Consider the following 20,616-nt stretch of genomic DNA (forward strand, 5'->3'; position numbering starts at 1 on the left):
TGAATTTTGGTGTACCTCCTACGATAATTCACTACCGTCACTTTCGCACCAGATATCAATTTCATGTGTGTGTGTCATAATAGCTATAATACTACTGTGTGTTATCTCTTTCTATTGTTCTACGTGTCGTGTGTTGTATCGTTTTGGCAGTGTGTAACACACCAGCGTACGTGCCGCTCAAGTTATCGGTATCGGTACGCTTGTTGACAGTGTGTGGTGTGTTCAAGATGTGACATGACTCTAATATGGCTAAATTTTGTTTCTTGCTAGTGGAATCCAATATTTGTACCCTGTCTAGTAGAAATTGGTGGTTGTTGGTGATGCAATGATCCAGTAGTGCTGTTCTCTCCCGTAGCCTTTCCATCTCGTAGTCCGTCGCGTCCTTCCCTGCTTCTCGCAATTCTCTAACTTTGTTGATTGTCGATCGGTGGCCGGACACCCGATCTTTCAGTCGGCATGATGTCATACCTACATAGCTTGCTTCAAGTCTCCGCATGGTATTTTATATATCACGTTTGATCGTTGGTTGATCTCCTTGTCCTTCACTCCTGGTATGATTGAATTGCGAGAAGCAGGGAAGGACGTGACGGACTACGAGATGGAAAGGCTACGGGAGAGAACAGCACTACTGGATCATTGCATCACCAACAACCACCAATTTCTACTAGACAGGGTACAAATATTAGATTCCACTAGCAAGAAACAAAATTTAGCCGTATTAGAGTCATACCATATCTTGAACACACCACACACTGTCAACAAGCGTACCGATACCGATAACTTGAGCGGCACGTACGCTGGTGTGTTACACACTGCCAAAACGATACAACACACAACACGTAGAACAACAGAAAGAGATAACACACAATAGTATTATAGCTATAACCAACGACACACACATGAAATTGATATCTGGCGCGAAAGTGACGGTAGTGAATTATCGTAGGAGGTACACCAAAATTCAACCGGTAGATATAAAACGAGCGTAGAAGAAGGGAACTCGAAACACGTGAGTTTCTTAACACCTCCTTCACAAACTGATACCCTATTATCATGTGTTTCGTTATAGTTATGGTCCAACGTACAATTATGTTTAAGACATACATGAAACGAGTGAACGGAGTGATCGTTGTCTGTAAGATTGTGTTTATGTTAATGTTTTATGCTTCGTACTAATTGTTCATTTGTAGATCCTTCGAAAAAGGCACAATAAATGTGACCGAAACGTCAGGTGTAGAACGGAAATCCGTTTATGATCCCTAGAGACTGAAAGCCGAAAACCCCAAAAACATAACCTCCAGCACAGTCGTTTCCTATATGTGGTTATACTGTCAAATGCAGAAGCTAGGTCAATATGATCCATCCGTCCTGAAAGGGTTAAATCGCCGTGCTTGTTAGCGAGTGATTGAAGTTGAAGTGCAGTCAGTCAATCGTTCATTTTTTGCACTGCACCACAAAACCAACAGCAATCACTAATTGTAATGCGGACAAGTGCGAACGAGTGAATGTCCAGCTCTAACAACAATACGGCGGGACCCTTCATGGCTGAAGTGCATGACAGAGCGGAGTTGCAAAATGCTCTGAATGTATCACCCATGGAGTAATGTTGGCTGCGAACTCCTGCGGACTGCTTGGATAATTGCAGCAGTAATGGAACGTTGAATTGATCGGGATTGATTGAAGGCGGTCACTTGGAGGCGTGACCCCAAAAGGTTGTAGATTCTCACGATATCTCGCCTTTTACTGGCGATTTTAGTCTCCAAAAAAAAAACAAATCGGTGGATCCTTGATGAGAGAAAACCCACAGAACAGCTTCACCTTGCAATTGTATATGATGTCTGTTGGGCTTGTCGGCAGTGGTAATTTAAAAATAATTAATTTTAAATAAAATGAACCGTTGGATACGTGGGAAACTTATGAGGCATAATTCAATATGTGGGTCGATGCCTAAATTAAACTATTTTTACAAATCTAAGAGAATATGTCGCCCTTCAAGCACGGAAGCTTTGACCTCAAGATAATCTTTTTCTTGAAATAACGTTCGCATTAAGATGTTTCTCTGCTTAGTGTTCTTATGAGTAACTTCCACAACTATTAACTGAGAGCTTTCTTTGCCGTTTTACCATTTTGTGGTGGGATTCGAACCCCCGACCTTCAGCTTGGTCTTGTTGAACAGCTGTACGTTTACCGCTACGGCTATATGAGCCGCCTTAATATTCATATAGGGTAGGTGTACCAGTTATGGACATAATGCTTCCCTATTTTGCCATACATGATAATTTGATTCTTATCAAATTTTTAATCATTCTGTGTTTTAGTAGTGTTAAAACATTCAAAAATATTCAAATTATGAAAGTTTTCGAGAAAACACATATTGCCAAATAGGGAACCATTATAGCCATAACTGGTTCACATTCCCTATATAGAATAGAAATTATTACTTTTCAAAATAAAAAGTTTCGATTTTTTTTAATGTATTAAGATTGACTGTTCAAAGTAACAGATAATTAAATGCGGTGCTCTGTTAGAATATCTAAGAGAAAATCTAATAAACAATTATGGTATGTTGTGTAATATCTATCTTTAAGCAAAAATAAAAAAAAAATCTTCTGAGCGTTCCCTCAGTCTCTCTCGTTTCGGCATTCGCCGAATCTCGACAGACAGCATGTCGCGTGTTCGATCAAAACTGTTGTGTAAGAAGTCGTGTACCTATTTTCCAAAACTCATGTGAGATCATTTTTTATTTGTTTTCTCATCCCATCATTCTCCTCCGCATCTCTGCCGTATTCTACACAGCGCTAAACGTTTGATTAGATCCAACATCGGCATCGATTGACATCACCAAGCAGGTCAAAAGAGAAGGAGATGAAAATGAATTGGCAAATCATGAAAGCGAAAAAAAAAATGCGATGATTGATAACTTACCCACGAATTTTAGATTCGTTGAGAGTTGGGAGTTCGGATTGATAAAAATCGACGGTCTTTAGACTATTTACACATAAAAATGCAGCTTCATTCATGACAACCTGTTTCGTGTTGTCACGGTGAGCTTTGGCATTTTCACTTACTTTATTTCACTTTTGTTCAACAGAAGTGTATATTCACTTCTTCAATAGAGGTTACTTAAATACAGGTTTTTGTTTTCATGATTTCGATACTACTTTCCAGGAACATACAATCATTAGCTATGCGAGCACTAATTAAATAAAGTGGAAAAAGTAATGCCTTGCCAACGATTAACAATACAAATAAATAATGCTAAGCAGTCCTTAAAAAAACAATTACAGGTTAAAAAATCTTCTCGAAAATTCCCACTTAAAAAATCCTATCATTTTTAATGTCTTCCCTCCCATCAGTAGATCAGTGCGAAATCCGGTGGTATTGTAAGCTTAGCTAAAAACAAGAGATTTTTTTGTCCATCTTTCATCGTTGCGTCATTTCACTCCTCGTGTATCACATTAACCGGTGGAAAACCGAATTTCCTTAATTATCCGGAAATCCCGAAAGTGTGCTATTCTGCTTCCGTTCGTGTTTGCTCATCAATCGATCTTCTTGCTCTCGTCCTTACCGATCAAAGTCGACTCTATGGAATCCTCCACGAACTTCGCTCCAATCGTGGCCGTCGATGGTGAAGGGGACAGCGGAGGGGTCGTCGAGCTGGGTTTCTTCTTCAGTTTCAGAATTTCACTCGATATCGTGCAGTACGGGATTTCGAACAGCACCGTGAACGCCAGGGCTGCTACGTAGGACAGCACGGTGACCCCGACGGCCATCACCAGCTATTTGGAACGGAAAGGCGAGAAAAGACAACGGTAAAGTTTGTGAGAATGGTGATGAAATTATCGTGACGATATTAAGAGGCTTCAACCGTGAACGGCTCTAACTGGAGGTAGGGTAAGATGGTTCAAAATGCAAACTGAAGTACTCAACACTGAAGAGATCAGAGATATTCAATTTTGGCTCCGAGTTGAGATACGTATTGTCGGGTCTGTGTTTTTTACCCGTTGAGTACTGTAAATATTATTAAACTGAGCTATTTCACTCCATGTGCTCATTTTGAAGCACTTTGCCCTATAAAAAAGAATATGAGAAACTGAGATATCAATTACCGTTGGGATGGGATCAGCATTGGCACTTCCATCGGAGAGCCCGAACACGGTGGTGATGATCAGCGGGTTCAGCAGGTAGATTCCGTAAGTCAACTTGTTGGTGTGGATGAAGAATTTCGATGATAAGAATCGGGTCACTATATCTGTGAAATGGAAAGGAAAATTAGTCCAAAGTCTAATTACCCGCCGTTTCAGAGATCGGAATCAACATCCCAAAACGATCATACTTACTCGAATAACCGGTCGAGGTGGCAATAATGGTCCAGCAGGCAGCCCAAGCCACGAATAGCCGAACCATTACCATGACGGTCGAAGCCAACGGGTACGGGAAATTGCGCTTGAAGGTCGAATGCATACTGATGAATACTGCTAGGCAGGCCAGGATCCAGTACTTGCGGTATTGTTTCTGTTCGGAAAAAATGACGAATAACTACTCGGACCAAAGTGATTAACGGCAGGACCTACCTCAGTAATTTGCAGCTTGCCACGGGCCGCTGCCAGGAGCCACCCAAAGTACACGCCCACCACGTAGGGAGACATGCGCGCCCAAGGAGCCACGTACAGGGCACTGCCAGTGTTGTACAGCACATCGTACGACGGGACAAAGTGGTACATCATCGTAATGGCCATGTTGAATACGAAAGTTCCCGCCGCGAACAGGACGTAGATCGATTTCCCCAGCTTGGCGTTTCTGTGTGAAGGTTGGAAGAAGGAAAATGATTGCGATTAAAGTGGTGTCTTAATTCAAAATTTCCATCACGGGACACAATCAAAAAATTGATAGTATTTCAAACAAAATGTTTAAGATTGGGAGCAAGGATCTCAACTTCAGGTGCACCGTTTGGCTGCATTGTTTGTCGAATGATAAAAGGTTTAGGGACAAACGCTCGAACAAGTTGTATGTATGAAAAGCCGAAAGAGCAAAATCTCATACGGACAGTAATTTCAGGAGGGCAAACTAAACAAGTAACGGTTGATAAGAGTACCCGATATTTCAAATGACTCCGTCGACTGCCTTTCGAGACGAAATTTTACAGAATTTCGTGGAATCGAATGAGGTGTGTTTGTTTTTTTTATTTATTTCATTTCGCTACATTGTAAAAATTTCACTGAAATTTATCGATTAAAAACGGAATTTCGCTAAATATCGCGCTGATTCCGTATTGAATGTTGAGCCTATATTCATTTGGTGCTAAGATAAAAATAAATAAAGAAAATATTCTTTTAGACATCATAAGTTCAATCTTAGGCCCATTTTTCATATAAAAAGGCCAGATGAATCCTACGACCAGCTAACAACTTCAATATGGTGTGATTCCTATGAAAGCATGTTTAGATCTCTAAAGCTTGGTGTCTAAAGGTGTCCGTATTATCAACTTCTTCAATTCCTTGAATGATATGTTCTGTCTGGACAGGACAGCTCGATTGTTGGATGGTGCATCAATCTTATTTTACAGTAAGAGATTAGTACCAAATCTCTGTCTTTGGCTAATGAACGAGAAGGAGACATGACTCTCACAACTGTTTGGGACTATGAACAATCTTCGAAAATGTGCACTTGCAAAATGCTAATGTAATGGGGAGCAACGTGGCTTAGTTGGCTACACGTTTGCTTAATAAGCGAATCGGCATGGGTTTGATTCCCATCCCCTCAACAAGGGGACAGCTTTATTTTTTACCGCAATATAAATATTCAACCCTTGATATTTTTTTGTGTTTCTCGATATTTTTGCACCATTTTTTTCACAAGTTCTCAACAAACTCCTCTAGTTTAAGAATCTATGTCAATATCTGTGATCTGTCTTTAAAGATATTTCGAAGTTCCTTGGGGACCGACATTCTCCATAAAAAATGTCTTTGGTGGCCATTTCGTTTTTGACGTCAATTTATGAAAATAATAAAATGTGGGCTACACAAAGCTAGGTAATAAGCAGCTGAATCATAAAATAGTTATTTATGCAACAAGATGCAAAATGATGATTTTTTCAGCACGAGTTGTACATTTATCTAACGAGACTCACCGAGTGAGTGATGCTTTGCAAGTTTTATCTATACAATTTGTAAGTATAATTTATGTCAAGCTATGAATCGCCTAATTGATCTTTATCCAAAAACTGTTTTGGAAAATATACTCCCAATACCGAACCACCCAAGTAAGAAATAATACTGTAATTCACTCTGCGTGCTAATATAGTGCTATAACATAGCTTACGTCTTATACGTCTAATATATGGCATTATTAGACGTATAATAGTCCTATAAGACCAAAAAGGTGAATTAGAGGGTCAGTGGTTACTTGGGCAGAGCGCGAACAAATTCACGAACACCAGTGGTGCAAATGGTCGCATCGAATCTATGACATTTGGTCAAATGGACATTTCGTTGAATTTGGTCGAAAATAATTTATTTGCTTAAGCTAATATGACATTTGATCGAAAGGGAATTTAGTTTAAAATTGAGTCTAACAGGGTTTTTTTTCTGATGATTTTACAGATTGAAATTTCGACATTTATACAAAGTGATTGTGGCAATCAGCAGTACCACAGTGAGGGATGGCAATCAGCGGTACCTACTTCGCACGAAAGAATATCCGCATACACACCTGGCGACACCCGAGTGGCGATGCCTGCTCCCAAATAGACCACGTGCTGGTTGATGGGCGACATTTCTCAAATGGCATGGATGTCAGGACCTTCCGAGGCCCTAATATCGACTCGAATCATTATCTCCTTGTGGCTAAAATTCGGGCGCGGTTATCCAGCGTCACGAGTTCAAAATACAACGCTTGTCGACTGATGGGGTAGCTGCGCAATACCGTCAGCAACTAGACGAGCAGTTGATAAGAATCAACGTTGCTGGAGACGTCGACAGCCTGTGGGACCCTATCCACGAAGCTGTGACAACAACGGCGCGGGAAGTGATCGGCACTGATCAACGACGAAGACGAAACGACTGGTTCGATGAAGAGTGCCAGAGAGTGACATACATGAAGAATTTCGCCAGAAGCCGTATGCTTGTGGCCGGTACCCGACAGAACAGAGAGCAGTACAGGGCAGCGAGAGCCGAAGAAAAGCGAATCCACCGCAGAAAGAAAAGGCAGCACGAAGAAAGTGTGGTAGCTGACGCTCAAGAAAGCATGATCCGGAATGATATGCGGAGATTCTATGCAACGGTCAATGGTGCGCGGCACAATATCGTACCAGTGCACGCCATGTGCGATGATCGAGAAGGGAATTTGCTGACCGATGAAACGGCGGTGGCTGTCAGGTGGAAGGAGCACTTTCAGCAATTGTTGAACGGTGGAAATGGAAATGTAGCGAGTAACAGGATGAACATAGATGACGACGATCAAGCTGTGGACCCACCGACCATAGGAGAGGTTAAAAAAGCTATCGGTCGAGCTTTTCAAGCACGGAAGCGAGCAGCTTTACCAGTCGATCCACCGAGTACTTCTGAAGGTATGGGAGGACGAAGAATTGCCCACCGGCTGGTTGGATGGCCTCATCCGCCCTATATACAAGAAAGGGCACAGACTGGAGTGTGCCAATTACAGAGGAATTACCCTGCTGAATTCGGCGTACAAAATTCTGTCGCGCAGCCTGTTTAACAGACAGGAGTCCTTCGTCGGCGAATACCAAGCTGGTGAGGGCCGTTCAACAACGGACCAGATGTTTAGCTTGCGAATGATCCTAGACAAATTCCGGGAGTATAACTTGCAGACTCACCATCTGTTTATTGATTTCAAGGCGGCGTACGACTCAGTGAAAAGAAATGAGCTGTGGCAGATAATGTCTGAAAATGGTTTTCCGGCGAAACTAATTGGGCTGATACGTGCTACGCTGGATGGTTCGAAATCAAGTGTTCGGATCGCAGACGAGGTGCCAACCTTGTTCGTGACGTTAGACGGATTGAAGCAGGGAGACGCACTTTCGAATTTACTGCTCAACATTGCACTCGAGGGTGCTATTGGGAGATCTGGCGTGCAGAGAAATGGCACTATTATCACAAGGTCGCACATGCTCCTTGGCTTTGCGGACGATATAGACCTAATTGGAATCGATCGCAGGTCAGTGGCCTCTGAAGAGGGAGATAGCAAGGATAGGCCTGATCATTAATTCTACCAAAACGAAGTACATGGTTGCAGGTAGAGATAGAGTCAGGCATGGTGGTGTAGGTGCTGAGGTAGTGTTTGATGGGGATGTGTTTGAAATTGTTGAAGAATTTGTTGGAACACTTGTGACATGTGACAACGACGTTTCCCGCGAAGTGAAAAGACGTGTGGCGGCTGTGAATAGGACCATTTACGGACTACGTAACCAGCTTAGGTCCCACAGCTTGCAAACGGAAACAAAATTCGCCCTGTATAAAACATTGATTTTTCCGGTGGCTCTCTACGGGCACGAAGCGTGGACGTTGAAAGAGTCAGACCGGAAAGCTCTCGGTGTTTTCGAGCGTAAAGTGCTGCGGACAATACTCGGTGGGAAACTCGAAAATGGTGTGTGGCGCAGACGCATGAATCACGAGCTGTATCAAGTGTACAAAGATGCGAATATTATCAAGCGTGTAAAATACGGCAGACTTCAGTGGGCTGGTCACTTAGTGCGAATGTCAGAAGAAAGAATTGCGAAAATAATATTCAGCAGGGAACCAGGTAGAGATCGGCGGCTTCGGGGAAGACCACGAATACGCTGGCTGTACACAGTGGAAGAGGACCTGGCGACCCTAAACGTGCTATTGCTGAAGGTAGCATGTGCTATAACAACGTGATAGTATGCAAGAAATCTGCATTGGTGTACTGCTATCTCTTGAACAAACTTCAAGCCCACGTACGTTGTTGACGTTATTTTATGTTTTTTTTCTAAATTCAGGCTTATTCTGCAAGTCAGAAGAATCAAGTCAAATTGAAAACAAATTATTAAATTGAAATGAGTCACCAGTCTCACTTCACGCGATACACAGGATAAACACACTTTTTTGTTTGATTATTCTCGATGAAATTAATTACTTTTTATCGATCGATGACATCGACACTGTCATCAAATCCACACATTTGCCCAAGGTATGTGATTTAGCTGGAAAACGTATACTTCAGGCGAATTTAGTGATGTACTTTGTCAAAAGCTTTCTTTAAAAGCCATGGCCATCAAAATTGGTCCATATTCTTTCGTATAAAAGTGCATATGCAGACAGTCCGAAGTGACCAAGTTGTTCTATGCCCAATTGTATCAGGTATGATTTTTGCATTCTAAATTGGAGCCCACGTTCGTACATTGTAATGAAGGTTCTGAGTTCTCACATTGAATGCTGTCATTGGATAATGATCATCAGTTATACATAAAGGACGATGACATTTTGAAAGAAAAATAAATTTAATAATGCTTGTAATTTCAATAACTGAGCAAAAGAAATATTTAAGAGACATTTTTCCGAAGAATGACGATATTTTAAAGGAATAATAAATTCAACTGATATTTCCAAATTTGGGCATTCAATACAGAACGCTTTCAGAACACTAAAAACACACAAATATTACGATAAACGTGGAAAAAACAATTCTACATAATTTGAAATCAATACTTTTGAACTTTACAAATTGATTAAAATTAAACGTCCCATCATCTGAAGCATAAAAACATTGACAAGAATAATTTATTCTACATAGACTGTAACCGCGATGTAAAACGTAGGTAGAATCGTTATTGATCGCTGATAAAAAGTCTGTTTGCCCAAAAAAAAAAACATAAGATCCGCTCACCGTTCTGCGTAATTCTTTCTTGGTTTTATATCTGTTGAACCAAACAATTTCTGAATCAACCACTACAAAATACTCTTTCGATTAATTGTTCTAAAGCCATTCGACCAAATGTACTTTCGACCAAATGTCCTAAAGCCGGTCGCACCACGAAGCAACTCGTCACGAGGGTAAACCATCGCAAAACAAATCTGGCACTCGCGAACAAACTTGGTGTGAGATCGTTCGCACCCGCCTGTTCGGGAGAGCATACAAAAAGGAATACCGTCGTTGGGGGTGACAATGGGTCAAAAAGGGATGTGTACGAATTTTTTATTGAATAACTATCGCAATTTAACTCCAATAAACTTCAAATTTGGTGTGTATGTACTTTGATGGTGTATTAACAACTATTCAAAACATTAAAGAAAAATATTTATTCACAGCGGCACCACAAGTGAATGAAAAATGACCCAATCTCACCCCATAGAGGGGGTGACATTGGGTCACTGTAATTGAAATAACTTGTTTTTGATAATATGGTTGCAAAACCATTTACAGCTGAAGAATATTGATGAAATACGATGCAAACAAGACGAAAAGATATCTAAGATGTTTCACAAGTATAATAAACCCACTTAAAAGAACGATTATTCCAAAAAATTGAAGAGCTATGAGAAAAAAAAATGTAAACACAACATTCATCGTCAAGTTAACATAAATTTTCTATTTTTTTCCTTCGAATTGACTTCAAAGTCTCATCCCCATTGCCATAAAGCCTATTCAGTTTCCCCAAAGGTGTACTGAAACAGTGATTATTTTAATTCTTGGCAAATAGTTAAATTTCGGAGCGACATTCCATGATCAATACATTTCAGGCAGATGTTGACGTCATAATCGCAATATTTCAGTGTTCCAACTCATTTGTACTTCCAGGAGATGTTTATATAATATGAAAACACTGATAAATAATTAAAATAAAAACAAACAATCCATTTGATAAAATTTTACGATGTTGCTGCTCACGAAACACAGTTGCTGGATTGAGAAGTTGTCAAAATGCGTTGCATTGTTATTCAATGTACGGAATCCTCAAGTAGACTAGTTTGATGTTTCAGAGATGCTGTATTTAGAAAGAATAAACACATCTTAATGAAAAAGAGAACTACCGGCACCGTAAAATGTCAAAAAAGTGGACTTGCAATTTCATTTACTGTCGTTCTTGGTTGACCCAATCTCACCCCCATTTTTGATGTATTAGACACCGTACCGAAAAAAAATTAAATTTTTGTTGAAAAATCAAATAGATTCCGGAAAATACGTGTGAAGTGTAATGAAAAGACTTTAAACCTTCTACTAATATAACGGTAGAGGTTAAAGTACATGCGTGATACTTTGCACAGGAGAAATTTAATGTTATAAATTTTATCTAATTTCAACATACAAGTTTATTGATAAAGTAAACAAAAACTACTATTACTAAAAATGTATATTGTGATGAATTATGTGTAATAATATGCTCCCTAACATATGAATTATTAATTTTAGTAATATCACAGTTATTAGCTGAAATAATTCATAAATCATATTTTTCCGTTTTGACCCAATCTCACCCCCCAGACCCATTGTCACCCCCATCGACGGTAGCAAAAATGTTCTTGAACCTTCACTCACAAGCAGAGTAAAATAAGAAAATAGCATTTTACTTGAGCTTGTTCTGACTCGAATTAAATTAAAAAATTTCAAGCCTAGAGTTTATATTTTATGCTTGAGCTTACAGGAGCAGTTAAATGAGCTTTGATGTCAAACAAACTGGAGTTATATTTTATAACTACCATAGCAAAAACGATAAAACTTAGGCTGGTACGAATAAGAACATAGGGGGTCCGAATTGGAACAGGATTGGTTCAATTCGGACCTTCTGGATAATTTTGTTCAAACATGTCTAGTCATCACAACACTCTCTGAGAAAAAAGTGTGCGCGCTGAATCAGGCTTTCACGCAAACATAAATAAACATGCCGTTCATCATTCTGAAAAGATATGGCCAAAAAGTAACAGTTTCGAATGAGACCATATTTCCCTATTTGTTTTAATATGCCAACCATATATGACATGATTCTACCCCATTATCCCGAATCTCATTGCCTCGAATGCCATTAATCCGAACGCCATTACCCCGAATTCCAAATCCCCGAATGACCCGTCACCCCGAATGACGTTACCCCGGATTCCAATATCATGGGCAAATATCATCATGTGAAGATAATTGTAAATTCGGGAAAATAGCATTCGGGATGATGGAATTCGGAGTAATGAAACATTCGGGGCAATGGAAATCGGGGTGATGGCAATTAGGGGAATGGGATTCGGGGTAAGGGGGTAGAATCTATGACATACATTTCAATGTGTTTTTAAGTGTATAGGAACACTTCGGATCACGTGTCGAAAATGTCAACTTTTTGCAAGTCAGCTCTCGTAATGGCTTGTTCAAGTGTTTTATACAGAAGGTTTTCATATGCATTAAAATGATCGCATTGAGATCGCTAGTGGAATTTTTACCAGTGATGATGGTAAGGTCAAAATACTTTTAATATTCCGAAGAAAAAATACTAATATTCCTGTAATTTACTCCAATCTACTCATGGTCCTATGCAGATTTTTTTTTTTAAATGTCAACTCCAGGGTCTACTTATCTAATTGCTTCATTTTTTTCTAATTCTATTTTATTTCAAGTACATGCACAGCTAATATTAAAAAGCATCCTGGAAATACCTAAACATTGTTCTGATATATTCATGCCAATATTAATATCCGCAGCGTATCAGTGATATGATTAAAATGGCCAGGCCCACTTAAAGCCTTGTGAACGTGTGTAAGAAGCACTGTTCATCCAAATTGTATATTTCCTTGCAAATGCTACTACAAAAATGACCATGACCATAATTTTCCATCAGTCATGATAAACAACACACCGTGAGAACTAGGTAACCAAAAAGTAATATAATTAAAAAAAATGCAAAGCACGCGCACAGGGCACATGTACCTACTTGGCATAAACGAAGAGCAGCGCGACGGAGATCATGTAATACTGCATCTCGCAGGCCAATGACCAGGTCCAGTTCAGGCAGAGATCATCGATGTCGAAGAGATTCTGGATGTAAAGCACGTTGCGCCACCAGTACTGTTGACAGCGGAGATCACTGCGCTCGTGCACCCAGAACTTGGACTTGTCCACGACGTAGCTGGTCATCACTTCACCGATAACGGTGATCATCAGGTACAGCGGCGAAAGTCTGAAACGAAACAAACGTTGTTGAACGACTGAGATAAAGGTCATTGAGCTATGATGGCTTATGGGAGACGTGCCTCAGATATCGATGAAGCAGCATTTTCCCGTAGAGCTTTCCGTTCTGCCACAAACCGTTCGATTTGACCTCCTGAATCTTGCTGCGGTTTCGCACGAAATTGTACGTCACCAGGAAGCCGCTGATGGCGAAGAAGACATCCACCAGCAGAGGGGCGTTGCTGATTATCTGGTAGCGCACCTGTTCCGCATAGTGGAACATCAAGGCCGAGTTTTGGATCGTGAAAAACGTGTACCACTGCATGTGGAAGCACAAGATCAGGAAGCAGCAGATGGACCTAGAGGTAGCCGAGGAATAGATTGTTTTGGTTTGCGGAAGAATGAGAGATTGAAATGAGGTGAAAAAAAGTTACGTCACATTTAAAAAACACCTTTATTTTGCTTTCCGCTTATTCGCTTTGGCAATGATTTCGGCACATGAGTTGAGCGGTGATGAGAATGGTCCGCAGAAAAGCAACATAAATAATGATACTACACAAACATGGAACAGCTTTTGTACCGTTTTGATTCATATTACGGACACTTAAGGCCTCAGTGAAGTATAACCCAGCTTGGACCATACAAAATAAATCATTCTGTATGATTTTTTAGCGTTATCGAGCGTCGGAAGCTCTTAACTTTCGGATGGTGGGTAAAGAATACGCGTCCGCAACTTGAATAATTTTAAATAAATCAAAACGTGTGGCCTTTTCATGATTCTTATTCCGGACGCTCCCTCACTTTTGCCTCATATTCCGGACGCTTTGATTCGAATTACGGACAGCTCATGATAATCAATAATGGAACAGTCAAATCATCAATTGAAATCGTTCAACCACTTAAGAGACGTCTAAGGTAGCTGGGTATTATAAATTTGTAATGATATTTATGGAAAAAACCTAATAAAACGAGCCTCGAAAATGAGAACTTTTGGACGGCGAAAATTGAAACATTTCGTGTGAAATGTTTCCCATACAAACGAGAGTGTCCGGAATTTGAAGCTGTCCGTAATATGAATCAAAACGGTATGTAAGGCTCAACTGTTTATAAGTCTTAATGAAATGATTTAGAAAGCTTTGATAAAACTACCATATTTATATTAAGCTGATTTCGCTGATCATAACGAACATTCATAAAACTTATTGAAGTTATTAGGATGTTTTCTGGAAAGCAACTACTAAAAAAATGATAAAATGTATGGTTTAATAAAAAAATATTATATAAAGATAGGATCTCAATAAAAAGACTATATGAACATTTCCCGACAATTCTGTTTCTTAAATTAAAAAGAATTTAATTCCCCCCCAAACAACAATAATTGAAGCACCTCAAACTCTCATAGAGCGGAGGGTATTAGAACTAAGCTAGAGGTGATGATTTTGCAGTTTGGAAGACATCACCTCCAAACACTAGCGATTTTGCGGTGAGATAATTACGTTTGATCACGAATTGTGCATAAAGCCTCAATTTGTTTATTTAGATTTAGACAAATACATAGATTATTTGGCTAATTTTCAGACATATCGGACAACATGGATTTTTGGCCTTGTGAATGTAATTAAAAAAAAAAATTTGGTTATTTTAGCTATTTTGATACAGAATTTTTCCATATTATAACACAAATGAACTTTATAAATCGAATGACTGAAACAACTATATATTGTCAGATTTCCGCGTATCATCTTGTCATGAATAGAGAAAGATCAATTAGGGACTTTTTCACAAGATAAGTTGAAAACTGCCAGAAAATACTAAAATGATTTTAATGATATACTTGGCAGAAAACCCCGAAAATTGCGTCTGTAATGCATCAGCACCACAAATACATAATACAATAATAAGACTATGATCCTCTGAACAACTTCAGTCAAAATTTAGCCAGGAGTGTACCAAGTGCAGTTCTGGACAAAATAAAATACATAATAGTTAACTTTGGATCAACTGGAACTCAAAATTCCAAACAAGAAGTTTTAAGTAATCACAAATATCTAACTTTAACCATTTTGTATGAAAAACGACCAATGATTAACCTGCAAAACGTATCTAACCATAGTACAAAAAAAACTTTGGAAGATTTTTTTTAACAAATTTGAAATGTTTAAGAGATTTCGAAAAAAAAATTGAACGTATCTTTAAATATTCCCCTAAGACTTAAGCTAAGTATGCTGTTTCGCTCAAGAAAAGTAAAGAAATTCCTTAACTGAATGGATCAAGAAATTTCCTACAGAGAGCTCTCTTTAAAATTACATTTCTTCTCGACTGCTTATTGTGATAAGAAAAACCTGATTTTCTGGACCATTTCTGGGAAGACATTTTCCACGCATCGAGATAGGCAATTCCTTTTCTTGTCAGTAGCAAATCCTGAGATAGAAGAGACAGCTGGATTATGCGCTCCCAAAAGTCAAGGGAACCTGTCACTGGAAAACCACACATTCAAAGAAATTGAAAAAAGAAGTCGAAGAAGGCAAGAAAACATGCCAGCTGTCAGTGAGCTGGCTCCTATCTCTCAGAGCAAACCAATTTTTAACCAAGAACAAGAAGGGCTTGCCAGAATGTTTTCATAGAATTTATTAGCAATCCACGAGAGTTTGCTCTGGATGCTGCTATTTATATTTTAGAAAAGAAGCTCATTCTCTAATGAGCCAACCATCGACAGTTCGAGATTTCACCAGAAACTTCGTCGAAACTTTTGCCAAAACTTACTAATGCTCAATAATGCAGATATCATTCGGAAATTGAGAAGCTTTTCCACGCTTCTGATTGCAGATTATTTAAACTTTTGGGAGAAGTGTTTACAAGTTTCAGATGGATGCTTTTCCATGCTTCTAAAAGAAGCATTATTAAGCTTCTGAGGAAAAATTGTCACCAATGGTTTGAATAAAAAATGTGAAAAAATTTTGATCACGACTCTGTGACAACGGTTTTTTGTAAAATTCAACGAGAGTAAAAAAAATATGCCAAGAATTTTGCATACATACTTCTGTAACCGTTCGTAAAACTTTACAAGAGATTATCAGCAAACTCGGTGGCTTAAGCGCCACTCTCAATGAGAGACCACCAGTCGTGTTCAGATTTGCCCGACGTTTAGAGACTGTTTCTCTACTATTATAGAAAATCGTGCTAACTGCTTTTGCTTGGCGTGTGGTAGATATGGCGACAAATCTGAATTACGCCTGTAGTCCGCCAAAACTGTGTACATGGCGCTTTGCAAAGCTTTCACGAATTTGTTGTGGCAAACGCAATCCACATAAGATTACGCTACATGGATCGCCGCATTTTACCAACGCAAGCAAAATGTTTTTATTGAACGCTATAAAAATTAAATTCTTTTAAAACTTTTTTTTTTAAATTTATTATTTATGGTTTTAAACTAAAAGAAACGTAAAACGTTACACTTCCAGATCCAAATTTAAGGCTCCCATTGGAATAATATTCAAGCAACGAAAGTAAGGAAAAAATACATCAATGTCCTATATAACATGAAAGAAAAACTAACAAAAATTAGTTATAAATTTTGAAATATGTACAGGGTGTCCGCAAATCATCCGAACAATAAAATATTGGAAAGATGATTTCGCATTGAAAACAATAAAACATTAATGTCCATGTATCTTTTATAATACGTCTATATGTTAACACAAAATACAACTTTAAAACATTTCGAAGTATTTGCTGGTTACTGAGATAGGCAAATTTAAAATGTTTGGAGACATGTTTCCTGAGGGCCGCTAGTCATACTGGAGATGTGTTATACCTAAAATCCAAAAGAGATGAATTCAAATGTCCTATTATTATTTGAAGTAACCTACAGCTTAGTGGCTTCAAGTTAGACTTGAAATAGAAAATTATACGGTTCAAATCCAGTAAGTTCTATGGACATTTCTGTTCCATCATAAAGCTCGAAAAACAGCTCCCTTTAAGACACATCAATACATTTGGCTTGGTTTTGCAAATATTTGAAATCGGAAATGTGTCAAACTTACTTCTTAAGAGTATAATAAGCCAATGATTAAAACCATGCAAGAATATTTTATTTATTATGCTTGATTGTATAGAGCCATGTCTTCAAAGTTTGTACGGATAATTTGCGGACACCCTGTAAAGAATAAGAAATCTGCAATAGGGTAATAATTAAAGGCCCAAACGTAATGATAGCGGAACGGTAATGGAATGCGGAACCAAATCGCCAGCATGAATTATAACATGCTTGTCGATTCAGACTTGGTTCACTTTCGTTCGTTGACAGCTCAGCCAGGATGGTCTGATTCATGCTAGCGAACCAGTTCCGCTTTCCGTTGCCGTTCCGCTATCATTGCGTTTGGGCCTTAAGTCTAGTAAAGTAACCTCGCTTTGTTATGCCACAAACAATCACACGTAACACTGGCAAAAATTTTATCGACCGCTCATTAAACGATCATTTAAAATTCGCAATGTTAGAAATCTCATAACAAGAGGCGCGCGCATCTTTTTCCTTCGTGTTTGAAGTTTCACACGACCGCCATCTGCAGGTTTTGTTGCACAAAACAGTGTTTCGTGCAACATGCTTACCAGATGATACCAGTGTAGACTGGGCGATGGATTTTGAAGAAATTTGTTCTAGGTGTTACGTTTGTTTGTCTGCGGTTATGCTATGTTCAGACTAGAGCTTGTACTACGTTATATAGGCCTTCTTGATATCAGGAACCTTGCATCTAGTTTTTACTGGAAATAATAAGTATGACGTTTGATATCAAGATAGCCTATTTATATTACGTAATATCAGCTCTAGTCTGAACGTCGCATTAGAGACTCCTCACATCTATTCATTGATTAAGAAGCACGACACGTTTTTACAATGGCTTCGCGGACCCCCTGGAAAGGATTGTACGACATTTCCCAGAATGACGTTCCCCAGAACGACATTCCCCAGAACGCCATTCCCCAGAATTGGACATTCCCCAGAAAACCATTCCCCAGAATGGGACATTCCCCAGAAAACCATTCTCCAGAATGGGACATTCCCCAGAAAAAAAATAACAAGAGATCTTTGAGGTGTTCAAATCCAGGAAAATGGTAAATAGTAAATAGTGAATGCATCTAACTGGAAAATTCGAGGAAAACCATAATTTTCATAGGTAAAACATTTTCGTATTGTTTTTTTTTTTTTATTTTTAACGGTAGGACTTTCGGTTTGTTGCAGTCTTTCATTTATTGAATGGAGAATCTTTAAATCAAAAATTCTTCAAAATTAACCACCTTTGGTCGGAAATGTAATTCGAACCATTTGGACGATTTTTATATGTTTTGACGATTTTCTCGTCGAAAAAGTTAAAATTTAGCGTGACATAATATGTGTACCATCCCTAATTATTTAGACAATAAACCTAGGAAGAACAGCATATGTTCAAAAGAAGGGAGAATATGCCATGAAAGCCAAAAAACAAATTCCATTGATTTACTTTGTGACATATTACAATACACCAATCTCCCTTTGAAAGTACAATTAGAAAGAACAGCCAATTTTAAAAGAAGGAAGAATAACTATGAAAACAAAAAAACAATAGCTTGGATCAAGTTTGATCATAAAACACAGTATGGCATATGTAGGAACAGCTTATGTTAAACGGTTGAGCTACTTTTCCTCGAATGTCGGTTTCCCAAATGTCGTTTCCCCGAACGCCAGTTCCCAGAATGCCAGTGCCCCGAACAACCCGTTTCCCTGATTATCCTAGTTTCCGAAAAAAAATTAGCTCTTATAATTATCATAACTTTTGTGTTTTGAGGTGGTAACGAACCGGTCATCTAATATGCACCCTTCTTCACTTGATTGGCGGTTCTTTCGAGTTTTACCATCATTGGCATTTTTGGCAAGATATATTTAGTCGAGGATGACGTTCAAATCTATATTATCTTCTTCATTTAATTCCCAAATATTCATTCTAGTTCAGCACCCTGTCCTTAACTATTCTTGCACCTGTTTGAACTGCATCACTATTCGGGGAAACGGGTCATTCGGAGAGGTGGCATTCAGGGAAATGATATTCAGGGAAACGACAGTAGCACAATTATGAAAATTTTGAAACAGCATTTTCCTCCTAAGATTATGGTTGGGTCTGCCGATGAACCACTTAGCCACAAAACCACCTCTTTCCCCCTTCGTGATTTTTTGACCGTACAAATTTTTTGAAACAATTTTTTAACTCAATTCCGATTTTATTCACTTGAGATCGATAATAATGAATTTGACAAAATAATATCTCGGGTGAATTGAGGTCTGTGTCCGGAATTCGAAGCTTCTGGGAATTAGAATCAATTCAGTAGGTACATTTCTTAACGACAAAAAAACTAAACTAACAATTTTTTCCACTCTTTACAAACGTATAAAACCCATTCTGGGGAATGTCCTATTCTGGGGAATGGTTTTCTGGGGAATGTCCCATTCTGGGGAATGGATTTCTGGGAAATGTACCATTCTGGGGAATGGGTTTCTGGGGAACATCATTCTGGGGAATGTCGTTCTGGGGTTTGACTTTCTGGGAAATGTCCTACAACCCTGGAAAGTCGTTACGGCTCCCTAGGGGTCTGCGGACCACCGGTTGGGAAACTCTGCTCCAGAGTATTGGCATAACGTACACATTGGGACAAAGCCTGTTTCTCAGCTGTTGAATTTCACTATTTTCTCACATCTATGTTGGTCGGCAGTTAAAACGATACTTCGTGGCTCAGATAACAAAGAAGTTTTTAGCTCATAAACATAAAATTTTCACTATAAATAAATATACTTTAAACAACGTTTTCATTAAAACTAGAGACAAAACCACAAAACCTACTAGTGTCTCAACTTGCAATCTACAAATATCACTGAATGAGCAACAATGTGCACATTTCATTTGTTTTTTGATTATTTCAATGGTTTTAGATGGTTTGCACTTATTGAATTAATTTATTCATTATTCTTGAATTCAAAGCAATATCGAAGAATCATTATCTTAATCTAAACGCATTGTAAAAGAAAATTCCTATTAAATAACCTGTTTTCATAACTAATCAAGCTAAGTAGCAGGTTTGATTCAAGATAGGACGTAACGCCAGGAAAAACAGAATAAGGAGAAACCTAACCTACGTATCCTGCATTAAGTGTTAGCCGAAATTCAACATGTTGAGTGCTAACAAGGTGAAAAACTCATTCTACTACATAAAATCAAGACTGCGTCAAAATCCAAGATGCCCGCACCAACGATTAACCTTTCGGTCGTCGCGCGAAATTTTGTAAAGCGAGTAGTCGCGCGTTGTACTTTGTACAACACCCTTGGTTTTGCGATTATCCCAGGAGTCTGACCACTTAGAGAGATGACGTCAAGGACTATCATTATTTTAGCCAAGAAATTCGGGATTTTGCCACTAGGCGGCGCTAGTGAGCTAAAACTTTTGTATCGCAGATCTCAGGATCCT

General features: G+C 38.8%; 1 protein-coding gene across 1 annotated transcript in view; it reads right to left on the minus strand.

Annotated features, from left to right (window-relative positions):
- Positions 1-2,982: 2,982 nt before the first annotated feature.
- The window catches only part of LOC5579031, an 83,773-nt gene continuing 66,139 nt past the window's right edge, over positions 2,983-20,616 (minus strand). The window contains exons 5-10 of the mRNA XM_001664160.2: positions 13,209-13,484; positions 12,890-13,135; positions 4,575-4,800; positions 4,341-4,515; positions 4,110-4,252; positions 2,983-3,779 (exon numbers count right to left, since the gene is read on the minus strand). Coding sequence (XP_001664210.1) covers positions 3,540-3,779; positions 4,110-4,252; positions 4,341-4,515; positions 4,575-4,800; positions 12,890-13,135; positions 13,209-13,484 — 1,306 coding nt within the window. The 3' untranslated portion in view covers positions 2,983-3,539. The remainder of the gene's footprint in view (positions 3,780-4,109; positions 4,253-4,340; positions 4,516-4,574; positions 4,801-12,889; positions 13,136-13,208; positions 13,485-20,616) is intronic.

The sequence above is a fragment of the Aedes aegypti genome, chromosome 2 (assembly GCF_002204515.2).
Source record: "Aedes aegypti strain LVP_AGWG chromosome 2, AaegL5.0 Primary Assembly, whole genome shotgun sequence".
NCBI classification, from domain to species: Eukaryota; Metazoa; Arthropoda; class Insecta; order Diptera; family Culicidae; genus Aedes; species Aedes aegypti.